Source organism: Diadema setosum, chromosome 7, assembly GCF_964275005.1.
Source record: "Diadema setosum chromosome 7, eeDiaSeto1, whole genome shotgun sequence".
Classification (NCBI taxonomy): domain Eukaryota; kingdom Metazoa; phylum Echinodermata; class Echinoidea; order Diadematoida; family Diadematidae; genus Diadema; species Diadema setosum.
In genome coordinates, this window is record NC_092691.1 from 10,609,730 (window position 1) to 10,626,825 (window position 17,096).

The following is a 17,096-nucleotide window of genomic DNA, read 5'->3' on the forward strand; positions in this document are numbered from 1 at the left end:
TCACTCATAAAAAGTTGTAACTTAAAGTTTAGGTGCGCGTGTGAATCCGTGTCGTGAATTCACAAGTGGAGCTAATCATCGACAGTTAAGTTTTCAACCTGAACTTCAAGTTTGCCAACTGCGTGTGAATGTTACTTTTGAGCATGTTCTCCTTTCCTGACCCACAGCGCGTCAAGCCAAGAGGTCTGATAGACCTTGGATACGCTTCGGTCTACACGGTCCACGAGAGCTTGTTCGCCAGGCCCAACTGCTTCCAGATAGTCGTGAGGGCGCTCAACGACCTCCAGGTTTTCTACCTGAACGCGGAGTCGCAGGAATTGGAGAAGGTATGTTTTGCGTAGTTGTCTGTCGTCTGTCACATTCACTCTGGGAAAACCTGCAGTATAGTTATGCATGTACAGTCATGACTCAATGATGATGAATCATTTCTTATCCACTTATCTAGGTGTGGAAGGTCGCAATGTACAGCTGTGACTTATTTTGGGACCATTATCTAAGCTTTTGATTCATGTTAAAGGTCTTTAAAAATGGAACTTGAGTCTTCTCTGTGACTGTGTTTGTTTTTGTTTTTAGCCATTTTGTATTTTTTCAAAGATGCTTCAAAAGCCAGTGGTCCTTCTCAAGTATAAAGAGGAGGACATACAAATGAGAACTTCTATACAACACATCCAACAACTTGTCTGTTGTTTACTGAGGATATTAGACTTTTTGGCAATTTAAAGGCATTGAAAGTTCACAGTTAAATGCACTTAAGACTTTGGGGTTTTTTTTTCATAAGTTTAAAGGTTTTTCAAATCTTTTCTTTAACCCGTCGAGGATGGTTTGATTTTAATACAACATGCGTTTCCCATAGATGCTTGACAGAGTGTACTCGGACTCGTCCTCAACGGGATACGTACACAACTCTCACACCCCTGTATACTTCCTACAAATGAATGTGTGTTATTCAAACCAAATGAAAATGCATACTGTGAACTCATTAAATTTTTTTACCCTTATGCCTTTACTAATGTATATGATTTGCTATTCATTTAATGCCTGGTTTTCAGTGAATAATTAATTTAATTCATTTTCTTGTCTGTATGTGTGCATGTCTGTTTCTACACGGTGTAGGAGTGGGTGCAGGTTCTTCGATCGTGCTGCAGCAAGGCGGGCTGGACCACGCAGTCCCAGCGCAGCAACCGCAAGCGGCGCGTCAAGCAGCTCAAGTCGTTGCGTCTGCGCATCCTGGAGGCTCACAAGATCCCCGGCAAGCTGATCCCGCACGCCTACTGCATCGTGTCCCTCAACGAGGTGAAGGTGGCCAGGACGCCGGTCCAGCAGGCCCCCAACCCAGTCTGGGATGAGGAGTTCCTCTTCGAGTGAGTCCCAGGCAATTGATTCTCCTGGCCAGCTAAAACACACCATGACTTCTTCAAATTGATGAATTCCTGTGTCAAGTAGTTTTCATTCTAGCTGATTGACAAATTGCCCTCCATTGACAGAAATAAGCACCAATTATTCAGTGTTTTATTTGTACCCATGATAAAAAATATAAACCTGAGTATGTATGCCTTTGATTTTTTTATCATGGCTACTACTAAAACAATTGAGTATATGAATATAAGAACGACCCAAGTCCATGGAAGACCATTTCGAGTAAACTTAAGAAACTTCATATCTTTTTTATTTGTCCAATAATATTCTATTTAACTGTGATGGGAAGGCAATTTTGTATATACAAATTAGAACATAAAATTATTATGCCAATTAGCATTTACATTAATTGTGGAGAGGCCATTTTGTGTGATGGACTTGGGTCGTTCTTTGATTCATATACATGGTATTCTGCTATAGAGATGAGAGAAGGACGAGAAAGGGCGCTATAATATGAATGTAAGAATGACCCAAGTCCTTCATTCTTACATTCATATAAGATTTAACTCATTTATTTCAGGCACTTCCGGGGGTAATTAGGATTTATCATTTATACACAAGATGAGTCCATGCATAAGCTACAATTTTCCATGTCAAACTGAATTTGGCCAAAAATTGGACTTGGGTCGTTCTTATATTCAGGTCTTCAATTAATAATCATTGATTATTTGATGAAGGGCAAGTTGTCAGTCAGGTGCAACACCACTATATCGCCTTCTTTATAAACTCACGTGGTTGATTTCTCTTGTTGACAATTGTAATAGACTGGTAAAGTTTTATGCCTGCCCGCTGATGGTGCTATGGACATGTTTTTGGTGTTGTAAGAAATCTGTAGGTCCATTCATTTTTTATTTTCCAATCATTTTCCCAATGCTCTAATGATGATTAAATGATAAAGGGTGACATGAGAATCAGCTGACTAGATTTTGGGATGAAAATTGTTTGCATTAGTTTCCAAGCAAGTATCACAAGGAAAACTTAACATGATATTTCATCAAACTTGAAACTTGCAGATGTGAATAACAGGGAAATTTAGGCAGAGATTCATGGAGGAGATTCTTCCCCCCCCCCCCAAAAAAAAAACCAAACAAACAAACAAACAAACATGCACAACAAACACTTGTTAGACAGTCAGCTGTCACTCTTTAAAAGGAGTGATTTAAGAGCACTTACCATAGGAATGGATTTGGTGTGGTTGAACACAAGCATCACATACAGTGATGGAGTTATGGAAATAAATGAAAGATGCAGATGAATTCTCTAGCATGAGATTCACATAGGGACATCTCAAAGCCAGTCATGCACTCTTCATATTTACGTAAGGAGGAATAGGTTGCGATGCTACAAGAGTACTGACTAGCAATGAAATTGATGTTATGTCCAACATCTTGTGACTTTTGTGCTCTTATGAATTTTATTGGTGGTCTGCAGTGACTTCCCAGATGAGATAGACTCCTTCACCATCGACATATGCAATGGAGCCAAGCGAGCCAAGCCCATCCCTGTGTGTCGGACCACCGTGTTGCTTGACCGCCTGACCAATGGCTCTGTGTCCGACGAGTGGTACCCGCTGATCTCGGCGGCCAACCAGAGCAGGTCGTCAGAGATGGGCTCCATCCGGGCCCGAGCTCAGTTCATCTCCGAGACTCTGATGCCGATTGAAGAGTACAGCCCACTCAAGGAGGTGGGTGAGATGTGAAATGGCAGAGATTAAAGAATGGGTTTAGAAAAATGTTGCAGTATCAATAGTAGGAGTGAAAATTTTGATACATATACCTGTAATGTGAATGGACAGGATTATCATGTAGGGATAGAAGTCAGTACAAAAATGTGTTCTTACCATGATATGCTTCTTATGCCTCGACCACCAAATGTCATTGCAGGTGTTGTATTTTGATTTGTCCTTCCTTCTGAACTTTAGTCCGTAATCAATTTTGTTGACGGCATTACTTAAGAACCGTTTGAGGTATCCAAATAAAACTTGGCATATCTATGTATGCATGGACAAAGCTGTGGCTATCAACTTGTGGGCGCACACACTCAGAGTCATAGGTGCATGAATTTCTACAGATTGCATGTCCGAGATCAATTGATTATTGTGATCATTGACAATAGCCACTATAGACATGCTATCATGCACTTAGCAAGAAATGGTGAGCCATGCGCCCAAGTAAGTTTGGCACATGTCGGTAAGTACTGGACACAAGAAAAAAATAGATTCTTTCTTTTTTGTGAAAATTTGTCAACTGTTCTGTAGAACATTACATGTCTTTCCGTGCATCAGTAGGGATAGTATGTATACAGTAACTATGGAAACTAGTCAAAACTCATACTGCTCATGTCCCCATTCTCTTCCTTATAAGCATTTATGATACTTTGATTGACAACATTCTGCTGGCTAGAAATAGTGTATGTCTAGCATGGATGAAGTAAATCTCAAGGATTTATCTCTTTAGTAAAAATCATTAGGACTGTCACATTAATTTTCTTCTCTTTTTTTTCTTTAAATTGTTATATTTTGTTTGCCATATAAAGATGTAGAGCATGAAAAACCAAGGAACCTCCATATGCAGTGGTTGCATGATCCCTGCATGCTGTCTATTTACAGTATTTTTTCTGTCCTGTTGATTTGGAATGTTTGACATTTTAGGTTTTGGAGGCTGATTCTATACATGATGGAGAGTTGTTGAAGATTTTACGGTGTAACTGAAATTGAGGTGTGCATATCAGTACATTTGTTGAGAAGAGATCCATAAAGATGAAAAAGTTTCAACTGGTGGATCCTGCTGTTTGTTTTTTCTCCTCCAGCTCATCTTTGAAGATGCGGACTACCAGACCATCTTTGCTCTGGAGGAGGCATGTGCCAAAGACCGCGCCCATCTTGCCAGTGTCCTCCTGGACATCTTCATGCACCAGCGGAAGGAGATCTCACTCCTGAAGAACCTCAACTCCAGGGAAATTGAGAAAGAAGGTACCCAAGAGGATGGGGAGTCTGCTTCTGTCAAGATGAATCTAGCGATTCTCTCATTGCCAAAATATTTTTTTTTCTCTCTTTCTTATTATCAATCATTTTAGGTAGGGAGATGACAGCATAATAGATTGATAGATGGACATACTGACATACAAACACATGGAAAACAGGATTTGTGATTAGAGTGCCAAATATCATTGAAGAAAAGGCTTCATGGATACATTTGAAGAAATATACGATAAAATGATAGAAATGAATGTTTGGATGTATTATTGATATGTTATATGAATGGACAGGATTATAACCTGAGGAATAAAAGTCAGTACAAAGTTATGATCTTATCATGAGTCTTGTCTACAGAGTGGCATGGAGGATGTAGAGCTGTAGATGTATGTTTGTGATGAAAGGTAGAAAGTAATGAGTTGTGCTCATTTCCTGTTTTCTCTTCCAGCCGAGAGAACGACCTTGTTCCGCTCCAACACCCTTGCCACGACCCTCATGGACCGGTACATGAAGACGACGGCCCAGAAGTTTGTGCAGCGTGCTGTCGGGGCCGTCATCCTCAAAATCATGGAGTCCAAGCAGTCCTGTGAGGTGAGTGAGGCATGGAGGCAACTGTAAAGTGTTTTTTCCCTTGATTAAATTTTCACACTGAGCAGCATAACGTCGCTGGGGTGACAAGACCTCGTATCTACAAAATGTCAAATGTTCAGGAGAGCCAAAAAACATGGCGGCCAAAGCACTGTGGCGAATGGGAAAGCCTTTCCTTTGACATGCCGTGGTGGCTTCATTTTTGGAGTAAGACAGTTGGGATTTGGACAGGACATCACTTAACCCATTATTTGACCATTTATCCAAAAAAGTCATTTTCACCAAAATTGCAGATACAAGGTCTTGTCACCCCAGCGACGATAAACAGATATTCATGCAATCATGCTGCACAATTGCTCAGTCGTATGTTTCATTCATTTTAAAAAAGACCAAAAACAATTATGCGACGTTTCCATGCATCAATATGGTGGTGCTGCCTGATTGCCCTGAAATCTAAACTTTTTTTTTTTTAAACCCGTTGAGGACGGTTTAATTTTGCTACAACACGCATTTGCCATAGACACTTGCCCGAGTATACTCGGGACTCGTCCTCAACGGGTTAAACAACAAGTAATGTTTTCAGAAGGAACAGACTTGGAACAAAATCCGGTGTAGTGTCTCTCAAATTTTGCTACTAACATTACTGTCAGTCAAACATGTACAATGTAACTCTGAATTATCTGAATCATGTAGGTACATGCTTGTTCCCTATGCCTGCATTCAGAGAGCACGCAAAGTAAGATTTAGAAAACACATACTTGACATGACCTGCAAGATTATATTTTAGAAATATTCTTGACCTAAACCTAGTAGTCTGCTTTCAGACACACTAAATATATGGAATGGTGTGAAACATGTTTTCTATGCCATCTGATAAGGGGTCTAGGTCTGGATCAAGGCTTTTAAAGCAAAAGTCCTCAACTGGTCGCACAGAGACATTTTAAAACATGTTTATGGCATGCTGATGGTTGGAGCAGAATTCAGAAAATATGACAGGTCCCTGTTTCAAATCAGAATGAGCCTAGAGTGTGAGACATGTATAGAGAAAGATAGAATGAAAAATAACATCATTCAGTTGTCATAGAGAAGAGAGTTTGCATAAAGGAATTTGAATGTGCTCTAATCACATCTTATTCTTAACCGACAGCATGTCATTGGAATGTTTTAGTGTACAGGTTTCAGACTATATGGCAGTGAAGGCTATACACTTCCCAAGCATAGCTCTACAAAATACTGCATGCAAATAAACATATCAATATTCATGTCCATATCAAATCAATGACAGAGTCAATAAATGTGTTACAAAATGTTCTTCCATCACAGTTGAACCCTCAGAAGTTTGAGAAGGGAGCCGACGCAACAGAGAACTTGGAGCACTTACTTGGTTTCCTCAAGGACATCATAGAGTCCATCTTCAGTTCAACGAGTGCATGTCCGAGGTGGGTACCCGCTTTATACCTGAATGATCCTCTGGTCTCCTTGGCCATCAATCTATTGTTCATTTCTTCCAGTACCAGATAGAGAGAAAAAGTAGGATCAAAACAGACAATATCAACCAGAGTGGACAAGTCTCCCTGATAGGCCAGTTTATAGTTCCAATTTGTGCATTGGCAGAAAAAGGTCATTTGTGATAACAGGCATTCCTTTTTTTTTTTCTTTGATTCAGTTGGATAAGCATCTATGATGTAATTAATCATGCATTCTTGACAGCACATCTAAAGCCCCACATTTGGAAAAATTAATAAAAAAAGTTACTTTTTTAATGCATTCAATGCAAAACAATTAAATAGATGCTTCCCTACGTGATGGCACACAGTGAGTTCTTTGTGTCATTGTTAACCTGTTGAGGATGAGCCCCGAGTATACTCAGGCAAGTGTCTATGGGAAACGCGACTTGTAGCAAAAATCAGTCCATCCTCAACAGGTTAACTAAAATGTACATTTTGTCTGCCGTGAAATTGCTGATGGCAGAAAAAAAAAGAAAAAAAGATTGGCCTCAGATAACTACTGTCCTTGCTGTTCTTCAATAGTCAGCAAACGGTATCAACCAGGCACATTGTGCTGTACGCTTGAATGAAGGAATGAACTTCTTTGATTTCATTTTTGATTGCCATCTCATTTTTCATCTTTGAACGAGAATCCATTATACCTCTCATGGCATGTACTCATATGCATCATCAGGGATAAATGTAATTACATTTCAGCATAGGGTGCATTCAGGCGCTTTCTTAAAGCGAACCATACCATACCGTACCTGCGCCAGAGGAGCGTTCGAATGCTCCTAAAGTGTACCGTACCAAACTTTTCCAAACCGAAAGTGAACCACTTCCCGATATGCTCCAAAAGGGTACCAATAGCATACCAAAAGTTTGCATTCATGTATGAAGAATGCGCGTAACATGCACATATATGCAATAATGCAAAGAGTTCATTCTCTTTGTTCGGGACAGCTGTAAGTAGTTTAAGCTTGCCAGGTGAATGACCCTGTTGCTATAAAAAGTGTGACCCCCTCTAAAGATAACTCAAGAGGTACTCTTTCTCAACAGCTCTCAAACGCTCCGAATGTGGCACAGTTCGGTATGGTTTGCTTTGGTTTGCTTTTGAGCGCTCGAACGCACCCTTAGTGACTTTATGGGAAAGATGGGAGAGAGATTTAGAGGATTTACTAGAGAAGAGTTTTATCGCAAAATGAGCTAAATCCATTCTTGTTAAGTTGAGATATTTTTGATTAAAGCTGCTAAAGAACAAAGAAAATAATAAGAAAATACTGGATATTTTTAATCATAACTTCTAAAATATTCCTTGTTATATTACAAGTGACATATTACGTGAAAGATTTAATTTTGCTCGATCTGATGATGGACTTACTTTGAGATGTTTAAAACTGGCACTTAGACCATTTTGCAATGAAACTCTTCAAGTGATGTCTGCGTGAATCATTCTCCCTGCATCGTGCGTGGTTCCTTTCCCCAGAGCGCTGAGATACCTGTGTGCATGCATCCAGACAGACGTGAAGACCAAGTGGAAGGAGGACCCCGTCTTACCGGCCAGAGCAGTCGGGTAAGAGAAAGAGAAAGCCCCTCCACCAGGCTCATCTCAGAGAGATGCCAACTGTTACCTTTGTGCAGTATTTTTGACTGTTTGTTTTGTTTTGTTTCAAAAAGAAATACCTCAGAAATACCTTTATCACACATTCTTGTGGAATTTTTGGTTTGTGCACCAAGAGACAGTATCCATCATATGTAAAAAAGCAAATAATCTGAAGACCTCTATCCTTCGCTGTGACAACTTGATGTGTGTTTTGCTTGTCAAGATAACATGCATTATATTTTCCAACTATTGCCCGCACAATCTTTGTCGTAGTTTTACTGTTGTTCAAAGCAAATTTTAATGATAAAGATCTAGTTTAATGGTAGAGAGAGATTTGATGTGATCTTCAAAATTTTTCGCATGCTTGGAGTCTCGCTGCAGTCGTTGCCTTTGGGAGTTTGTAATGTGAAGACTGCATTTTATATGGACTCCATGCTGTTGCTGCTCAATGCCTTAGATTGCGACTTGTGTTTTGAGATTGCCTTCTGACACATAGATGGAACCTCAATGCTCCTTTGCAGGCGTTGCCTGTTAGGATACTGTAAAACATGATATATTCGCGGCATGAAATTTTCGTGAATTGGAGCCAACGGCCTTTTTTTCAGCATGAAATTATTGCAAATTGCCACTGGCATTCAATGCATATAGTGTAGACGAGAACTTTCGTGTGCATTTTAATTTCGCAAATCTTGGTGCTCGCGAAATTCGCGAAATTAAAATGCACGCGAACATTCCTCGTTTTGCCGTACTATATTCATGATTGCAGTGTCTTTGATTTGATCGTGACATGTTTTTTAGATTGTCGTGGACACATAGTTTTAACACTCCTCTGGAAGCACATGTGACTGACTGGATGTTGTATTGATGATTTTTGTGTGTGCCAAAAGTGTTAATTCAATTTTGTGTGATTCTTGCAGTGGCTTCATCTTCCTACGACTCATCTGTCCCGCTATTCTCAACCCAAGACTCTTCAACATTGTTTCAGGTATGAGTGCTGTTTTTTGTTTTCTTGTTTGTAGCCCCACCCTTGCTTCAATACCCAATTCCCCCTCTCTCCGAGGAAGAATTGGGGATGTTTAGGTATGAAGTTGTTCTCGGTTACTCTAAATTGTGAGTGCTGAATTCTATATGTATTCGACATACATCATGTACATTTGACCATTCATAGTTCACAATTGAATATAATCTAATAGTTAAAATGTATACACGATTTGTACTTTAGCAACAAAAGGCAATACAAAATAGAAATCAGAACAAAAGTGGAAGGGGGGGGGGGGACCTAAATTACATGCACAGTGTGTATTCCGTAGGCCCTCAAATACTGGATGTGTGACACAGCATGTACAAGAGATGCTTAAATCAACAAGAAAAGCATTCTGAGAGCGCAGACCTACACCAAGCAGCTACTTCCTTTCCACCGATGATCTTGCTCTTCCACAGAGATCAGTGATTTCCACCCATATGTGGAAAGCCTTAATTTGTTAAGTCATAAATCTTCAGCTAGAGCACACACTTTAGTGCGCGTATAAAAACCTCCTTCAATGAACTCCTAAGTTCATTGAACCTATCTGCCAAAATATCAAAAATCCTTCATAAAATCCACAAAAATCTCCAGATCACTACAAAATTTAATCATCTGTTCCTTGTGTCATTCTCAACCTTTCCTGCAAGTTTCATCTAAATTCGTGCACAAATTTTTGAGTTATTTTGTGCACAGACAAGACAAACAAATCAACGGTAATGAAAACAGAACCTCCTCCCTTGGCGGAGGTAATAAACTGAAGTTCTGCTTATGAGAAAGAGAAAGGAAGAGAGAATGAGAAATAAATGAGTGGATGAGATGGCAGGGGAGAGAAGAGATGGAAAGAAGACCAAGCAGGATTGGAAATTTCAAACATAATATCTTTGTAGTAATAAGAATCAGAATATCTATGTCGTAGTAGATGTTTCAGCTTTTCTCCTGTTTCTGACATAGACATTGCATTATGGACTTGAACTGGATGTTGTGTAACACTGTGGTGTCGTATATTCAGTCTACTTTGCAGTCTTGTGTCTTCTACACTGTGTATAGCATGGTGTTAGTGTTGTGCAGTTTATACTTCTTCAAATTTTTGTACACCCTCACCTATTTTTGAACAACTTTGGTGTTCTGTGTATGTGTTCTGTTTGTCAATCTCTATTTCAATTACATTCTGTTCAACCAACTATTTTTGATGGTGTTTTCCTGATATGTTTGTGTATTGCAGAGGCTCCCTCGCCCGTTGCTAGCCGGACATTAATGATGGTTGCTAAGGCCATTCAGAATCTTGCCAATCAAGTGGAGTTCTCCAAGGTGAATGGAAGGACCATCACAAATGAATCCATTCATGCAAAGTATTTCTTTACAAAACCTCATAGATTTTGAGTCTTATTCTTATATATCATCTCTCCATTCTCTTAATATCATATGATTGTGATAGATATGCACATAAAAATAAAATGCATGTTGCATTATTTCATGCAATGTCAAGATATGAAATTGAATACAACTGTTTGTACCTCTGGAAATAAATGACAAATTTTATATTTGTGAATTGTTTCCCCTTTGCTAATTTACAAACTACAAATGTACCTATACCAAATTCCATGCATAATTGCAATGAATATTGGACTCTTGTTTTCACTATGAAACAGTAGACTTCGCTAACGGTAAGGGTGGATTCCCACTGTCGATCATATCAACTCAATCAAGCCAGACCATGACAATATTTGACCTGTCAGAAAATATCATGTAGGAAGTCAGACCAATGCTGATCATGGTAAAGAGTGAATAGACCCCAATTGCCCCAATCACCTCTGATTACCCTGTACCGAGTGAGTATGACCAGGCCAAAATAGGTTGGTTAGGCTTGTTCGAGTTGATATGATCGGCAATGGGAACCCACCTTTATATGCATTGAAATTGAGATTGCCACAGAATGCTTGATGTGAGGATGCACATGCTTCATTCAGTTTTTTAGTATTGCTTAATGAAAATATTCACTTGGCTTCATATTGACACTATTGAGGTTTGAGTTCCTTAGCGTGTATATGTTTGTAACTCATTTTTCTTCATTCTCCAATGATAGGAACCATACATGGAAGCCATTAACCCCTTCATTGTCATCAACAAAGGTCGGATGATTCACTTCCTGACGGACATCTGTGTAAGTGAACATCATGCATTAAAATAACAGAAGAAAAGAAAAACTCTGATGCTGTACATGCACGTACATCATATCCAGAGGTCATCCTTGCAATCCTTTTACTTGTTCAGTGAGCCTCAACGCTGATGAATACAGGCATGCCCCATTATAACAAGGTTACCGGGATGCCGATTTTAGCGCTTCGTAAGAGGTACCTTTTTGAAAGTATACTTTAAAAAAAAAAGACCAGCTAAATACAGTAATGGAAAATGGGAACCGCTGAATTCCCCTTGTGAAGATGGTGCCTCATTGTAAAGTGAGCTCATTATAATGAGGTTTCCCTGGACTAGACCAAGCCTGAACAAGCCCGACTACCTGAAACAAGAAAAAAAAAACAGAAGAAGACAAACCCTATCACAACGGTTATCAGGATAAAACATTTTTAACCCATTTAAGACGGGATAGTTTTGCTACAACTCGCATTTCCCATAGACCCCTGCCCGAGTATGAATAGTGGTAATCAGAATGATACATTTTAAGTATGGCTACGGTATCAAAGACACCTTGTCAACCATTATGATTCAAGATAACTCACCTACCTGTATACTGTTCTTGAAATAATGTTAAGCAGATAATCAACGTTTGTGAAGGTGATGGGACAAACTATCACTTCTGAGGTGATCTGGATGTAGCTATCTTTCCGAAGCGCAGCTGAGGAAAGATAGCGTACACATTCAGATCGCCGAGGAAGTGATAGTTTGCCTCATTGCCTGAAACTAAAAGTTGATTATTTGCTTTATATTCCACATCTAGGGTCCTAGAAATTCCCATTTTATTCCACATCTGAAACCGTTTTAGCTGTCTTTAGGTATCCTTAGGGCTTAGGCTACGTGTGCGCGTAGATGACAAAACAATGAATTTGCTGCGTGCACCGCGTGGCACCGAAGTGAAAGTGCGTTGCACTGTGTACTATCAAGTGACCTAGGTCACATGATAGTCCACAGTGCAACGCACTTTTATTTCGCGCATACTCATCTTGCGTTAGGACTGTGTGGACTGTGTGGAGATCAGCGAAACAAGAGGGACTATCAACATAGAGTGTAACAAACTTTTCTTCTGAGGTGATGTGATGGGCAAAACTATGCTTCATCACGTGATCAGCTCTGGACCAATCCTATTGCAACATTCTTAGCATGTGGAATATAATGTAAAATATTGAAATGATAAAGTATGCAGGTTCAAGGGAAGATGGTATGATACGTGATGTCTTGGACCAGTCTTGTTGTTTGGTGCTTATGGTAGTCTTTGGAGCACAAAAAAAGTGAACTTGTCATGCAGGAACTACAAGGCTCTTGAAATACAGTGCTGGCTAAATCTTCAAATGGGGAAAAATACAAAAGAAATAAGGAGAGACTGCAATTTGTCAGTCTGTTGCAATAATAATAATAGCTGTTATTAATTCTATTATTTTCAGCATCATCACTAGTATTAGTGGTAGAAGTAAACAAAAGTGGTATCATAATAACTGCTATTAGAATTGTTGTTGATGTAGTCATGAAGATGACTTCCAATCTGAGCATGTCTTTGCCATTGACCCATCTTCTACCCCTCCAGGTGATAAATGGTCCACCAACTCCAGGTGACGTGCCCCCCATCGACCTGGCCAGACAGCTGGCAGCCCTCCACCAGCTCTGCGTCACTCATCTCAAGGAGCTGCAGCAACTGAGCACTGTCCAGGTAACTATGGCAACAGCATCATCCAGGAATAGAGCCGATAGGAGGATTGCTTGAAGTGTTGATGCTTGAATATTGTACAAGTCTAGCGAGATTATAAACAATGTTTAATGATGAGCTTTGAATGGGCTTGGAAATGATATTCATATGAAACACTGTGACACAACCATGGCTTTACATCTTATGAAACATATGATAGGTGTATATGAAATACATGAATAAAATACATAAATATGTTTGAATAGATATTAACATTTTTCAGACTTGCAAGGTCTTCCTGATTTTGCATGCTCACTGAAAATTCGATTATTTCTCACATTATCACAAAAGAACCGTCTTAATTTTGGAACCATCACTGCCTCGTTGACATGTACATGTATGTAAAGAAAAAGTATTTGATTTGATCTTTGTCATTGTTATTGAGACTGCATTGATTTCATTATTATTATCATTATTATTATTATTATTATTATTATTATTATTATTATTATTATTGTTATTATTATTTTTTTTTTTTTTTTTTTTTTTTTTTAATACTACTACTACTACTACTACTACTACTACTGTTACTATTATTATTAACATCACCATCATCATCATTTTCATTAACCCGTTCCTTCCGCGATTCTCCGAGAGCCTTCAGCGCCTGCAAACGAGATTCTTTTTGCCCGTCGATTTAATCTCTCGATCACGGTCGTTTTTCTAATGAGTATAACACAAGTAAACATGCATTTAGGCCACGAATGTAGACACTCTTGTCTCCATTTTGGGAACCAGGTATACCAGGTTCCCGTAATGAACTGGTTAATTATCATTATAATTGTTATTGTTTTACTTATAAGTAGTAGTTGTAGTATACTAGTATTTTGATGGTTATGATTGTGATTATGATGAGATTGGAATACCATCATGATCATGGCTTTGATGATGATGATGGTGATGTTAATGAAAGATTGTGATGATGATGTTAATGTCTCCCTGCTCCTCTTCCCAATGTGTCCAGCCAAGCCTGAAGATACTGCTTGGCGTGACAGAGATGTTGAACCAGAGGAGAATCTACTATGTGGGCCAGCAGACAACCAACACGGGTATGGGCACCATGTCATAACGCCCACACCACTACCGGTGCTGCCACCACCAACCACCACCACCACCACCACCACCACCACAATCTTCTCCTTATTACACACTATCTGGCCACCATCCATTTTGTGGCCACCACAGTCGCCAGAAGGGACCCTCCAACCAGCTGGTCCCCGATAATCTCAGTTTCGGTTGATTTCGCTGCGCACCGCAATATCACCTCAGTATTTAACAATTACATTGTTTGTCTTCTGTAATGCAATTGTGTTGGGTGTATTATCACTTTGGTATTATTTTAGTAAAGATTGGTACAGTGTATTCTTAGATAATGTCAAAATGTCAAGGGCACATCTGCATTTATATCACATTTAGGTACATGTTGTAGGTTACTGGGTGTACAGTAAACTTGTTGTACCTTCCAACTAACAGAAATAAACAAAGCTCTATGGGTTTTGTTTGTTCATGTTTTGTGTCGTTCTTGTACACCTGCCAAGCTGATTTTTTTTTTTTTTTTTTTTGAGGGGGGGGGGGGGGGATGGGGGGGTCATCATTCACTGGATAATACCAGCCAACTAAAATCAACATCTGGTGCTCTCAACCCAAGATGTCTTCCATGGCAGAAGGTCATTAGCAGCCCCAAGATCCTGCTACTCTTAGTCCCACTCTCTCACACAGCTGTTGTAATTAGAAATCAGACTGATCTAGAAAGACTTTTGTCATCTGTCCATTAAAGACCCCGTTAGTGTGTGGATTCATGGAATGGGAAGGTGGGCCTGATTCGGATATATTGAAGAATTGCTGAAACAAATTGTGCACAGCTTTTTCACTGATCTCTCTGTAAGAACTGGTACACACCCAGCCTAAGAATCTCTGCTGGAGTCAGCTGTTACCGATGAGTGTGCGGCTTCGATGTAAATAGATATACGTATTTGCTGAAACACAGCTGATGTGCGATACTAGTAGTTTCCAAAAGCCTTTGGCGGGCAATGGATTCAATCAGACCACACATCCCTTTGTTTGATGTGTCAAAACTAAACTACAAGAGCACAGCCACCTCCCTAATAATTTGATATGGGTCATGGAAGGCATGTGGTACATATTAAAGCCTATTTCTTTTTTAATAACTACACTAAAAGCCCCATGCTCAATGATGTACAAGAACTTGGAAAAAGGAAAGGGTAATACATGTACATTCATTAGAACCAACAGACACTTCTTTCAGACATTGGCTTTTGTACTGGTACATGTATTTCTGATGTCCCGTCATCTAAAAATTGAAGCATTAACTCTCAGCCTGTAAGAGTGCTACCTTTACTTGCAATTTTGTATTTATTATTTTCCCCTTTTGCTTTGAGATTAAGAGCATGTGAAGGGTACAGTGCTAAAGAGCAGAAAATAATCCCCACATCAGCGGATAATTGTTTCTTTGAGAAAGAAAGATTTTCCAATCAGTGCCACTGATAGTATTGGCAGCATCACAAATTTTCATAGTTTGTGTGAGCAGGATCTGCAAGTAATTATAAAGGACATTCAAATGAACATGTACACATGTTGAATGTGTAAACCGTCAAGTCACAGTGTGAGCGTACAACTCTTTCAGGTCTTTGAGTAAGCAACAACAAAAACCTGTCTGTGGGATTATGCCAAATATTTTGCTGTAATTTCCTGTTTATGCCCACCTTAGAAATTATATATTTCTTACTGACCTTTGTGCATAAGAAATGATTATGCAGTGTTTTGTAATTGTTTTATTTTTTAATTGATGTGCGTGGGAGAGAGAGAGGGAGAGAGTGGGGGAGACAGAAAGAAAGAGAGAGAGAGAATTAGAAATAGCATCCATATTAGCAGTAGAAGTTGTAGTCATATAATGTTTTTGTTTTGTTTTGATTTATTGTATGGTAGAGTATAGTGTTTGAAATAGTATTAGATTTACTATGTTAAAGGCACAGACAGTCTTTTAAAAGGGGAAGGCTAGTAACTGATCAGTGGGAATCAGTGGAAATGCTGGGAGATGACTGTTCCAATCCTTATGGGATTCATTCAAGAGTTCATTGTATATCTATTGTTGTGTGAAAATGATTTGCTTCAGAACGGTCTCATATTCAAGTAATGTGCAGATTAATGCTCCCTTACTGACCAGGGACGATAACCTGGAAGCATTAAACTGCACATTACTTGAATATGAGACCATTCTGAAGCAAATCATTTTCACACAACAATAGATATACAATGAACTCTTGAATGAATCCCATAAGGATTGAAACAATCATCTCCCAGCATTTCCACTGATTCCCACTGATCAGTTACTAGCCTTCCCCTTTAAGTCGAGCCCCAGTTTGTACATGTTCTTTTTTGCTATAAACATTCATATATTCAGTCTGGACATTTTCCATTTATGCCTTTTGTGAACAATTTAGTCATGTGGCAACTGTAGGCTGGTTCATAGTCCCTGAATCCCATTATTTGTACTCTTAAAATACTATCTCATGGGGGAAAAAAGGTTTTTTTTGCGTGTGTTTGGTTGTGTTTGTCTTATGATGTGTCTATTCATGATTGATTTTTGTACCATAATTGCTAATTCAAATAATTTGACAGTACTTTGACAAGACTTGCCATTTGTACTGACTTTTAAGTTTCATTTTTTCTTTCCTTCTTTGATAACAGTTTAATGGTGATGAATGTTATTTTTGAGAGAAGTTAGCTAAATTTGTCCCATAAGTGTTGTGTGCCTATTCCCGTATTGTTCTTTGTCATCTAGACAGGCATAAAAGAAAATAATAATAATAAATAATGAAAAAAAAGATGGAATGAGTCACAGAAATTAGCTACAGACAGTTTTAAAAAATGACATGTTTTAATTATCTATTCTGAAATGTTGGGTCTACAGATGTTTTTCTGATGCGCATTGGACCTGAGCACATATCATTTAATATCTTCGTGTGGTATTATCATAGGAAGAAAGGAATTGTATTTTTGTGTGATGCAAACTCCACCCCCCCCCCCAACCCAAATCTACCTGTAACGTGGATTTAGCTGTTTATGTTGAC

The 17,096-nt window shown here is 39.0% G+C and overlaps 1 protein-coding gene across 1 annotated transcript in view; it reads left to right on the top strand.

Moving 5' to 3' along the window:
- Window positions 1–14,074, top strand: part of LOC140230352 (ras GTPase-activating protein 1-like) — a 55,471-nt gene extending 41,397 nt beyond the window's left edge. The window contains exons 12-23 of the mRNA XM_072310501.1: window positions 168–326; window positions 1,114–1,361; window positions 2,848–3,100; window positions 4,225–4,387; window positions 4,839–4,981; window positions 6,302–6,417; window positions 7,952–8,038; window positions 8,986–9,053; window positions 10,315–10,400; window positions 11,176–11,253; window positions 12,847–12,969; window positions 13,970–14,074. Of these exons, the coding sequence (XP_072166602.1) occupies window positions 168–326; window positions 1,114–1,361; window positions 2,848–3,100; window positions 4,225–4,387; window positions 4,839–4,981; window positions 6,302–6,417; window positions 7,952–8,038; window positions 8,986–9,053; window positions 10,315–10,400; window positions 11,176–11,253; window positions 12,847–12,969; window positions 13,970–14,074 (1,629 nt within the window). The remainder of the gene's footprint in view (window positions 1–167; window positions 327–1,113; window positions 1,362–2,847; window positions 3,101–4,224; window positions 4,388–4,838; window positions 4,982–6,301; window positions 6,418–7,951; window positions 8,039–8,985; window positions 9,054–10,314; window positions 10,401–11,175; window positions 11,254–12,846; window positions 12,970–13,969) is intronic.
- The last annotated feature ends 3,022 nt before the right edge of the window (window positions 14,075–17,096 follow it).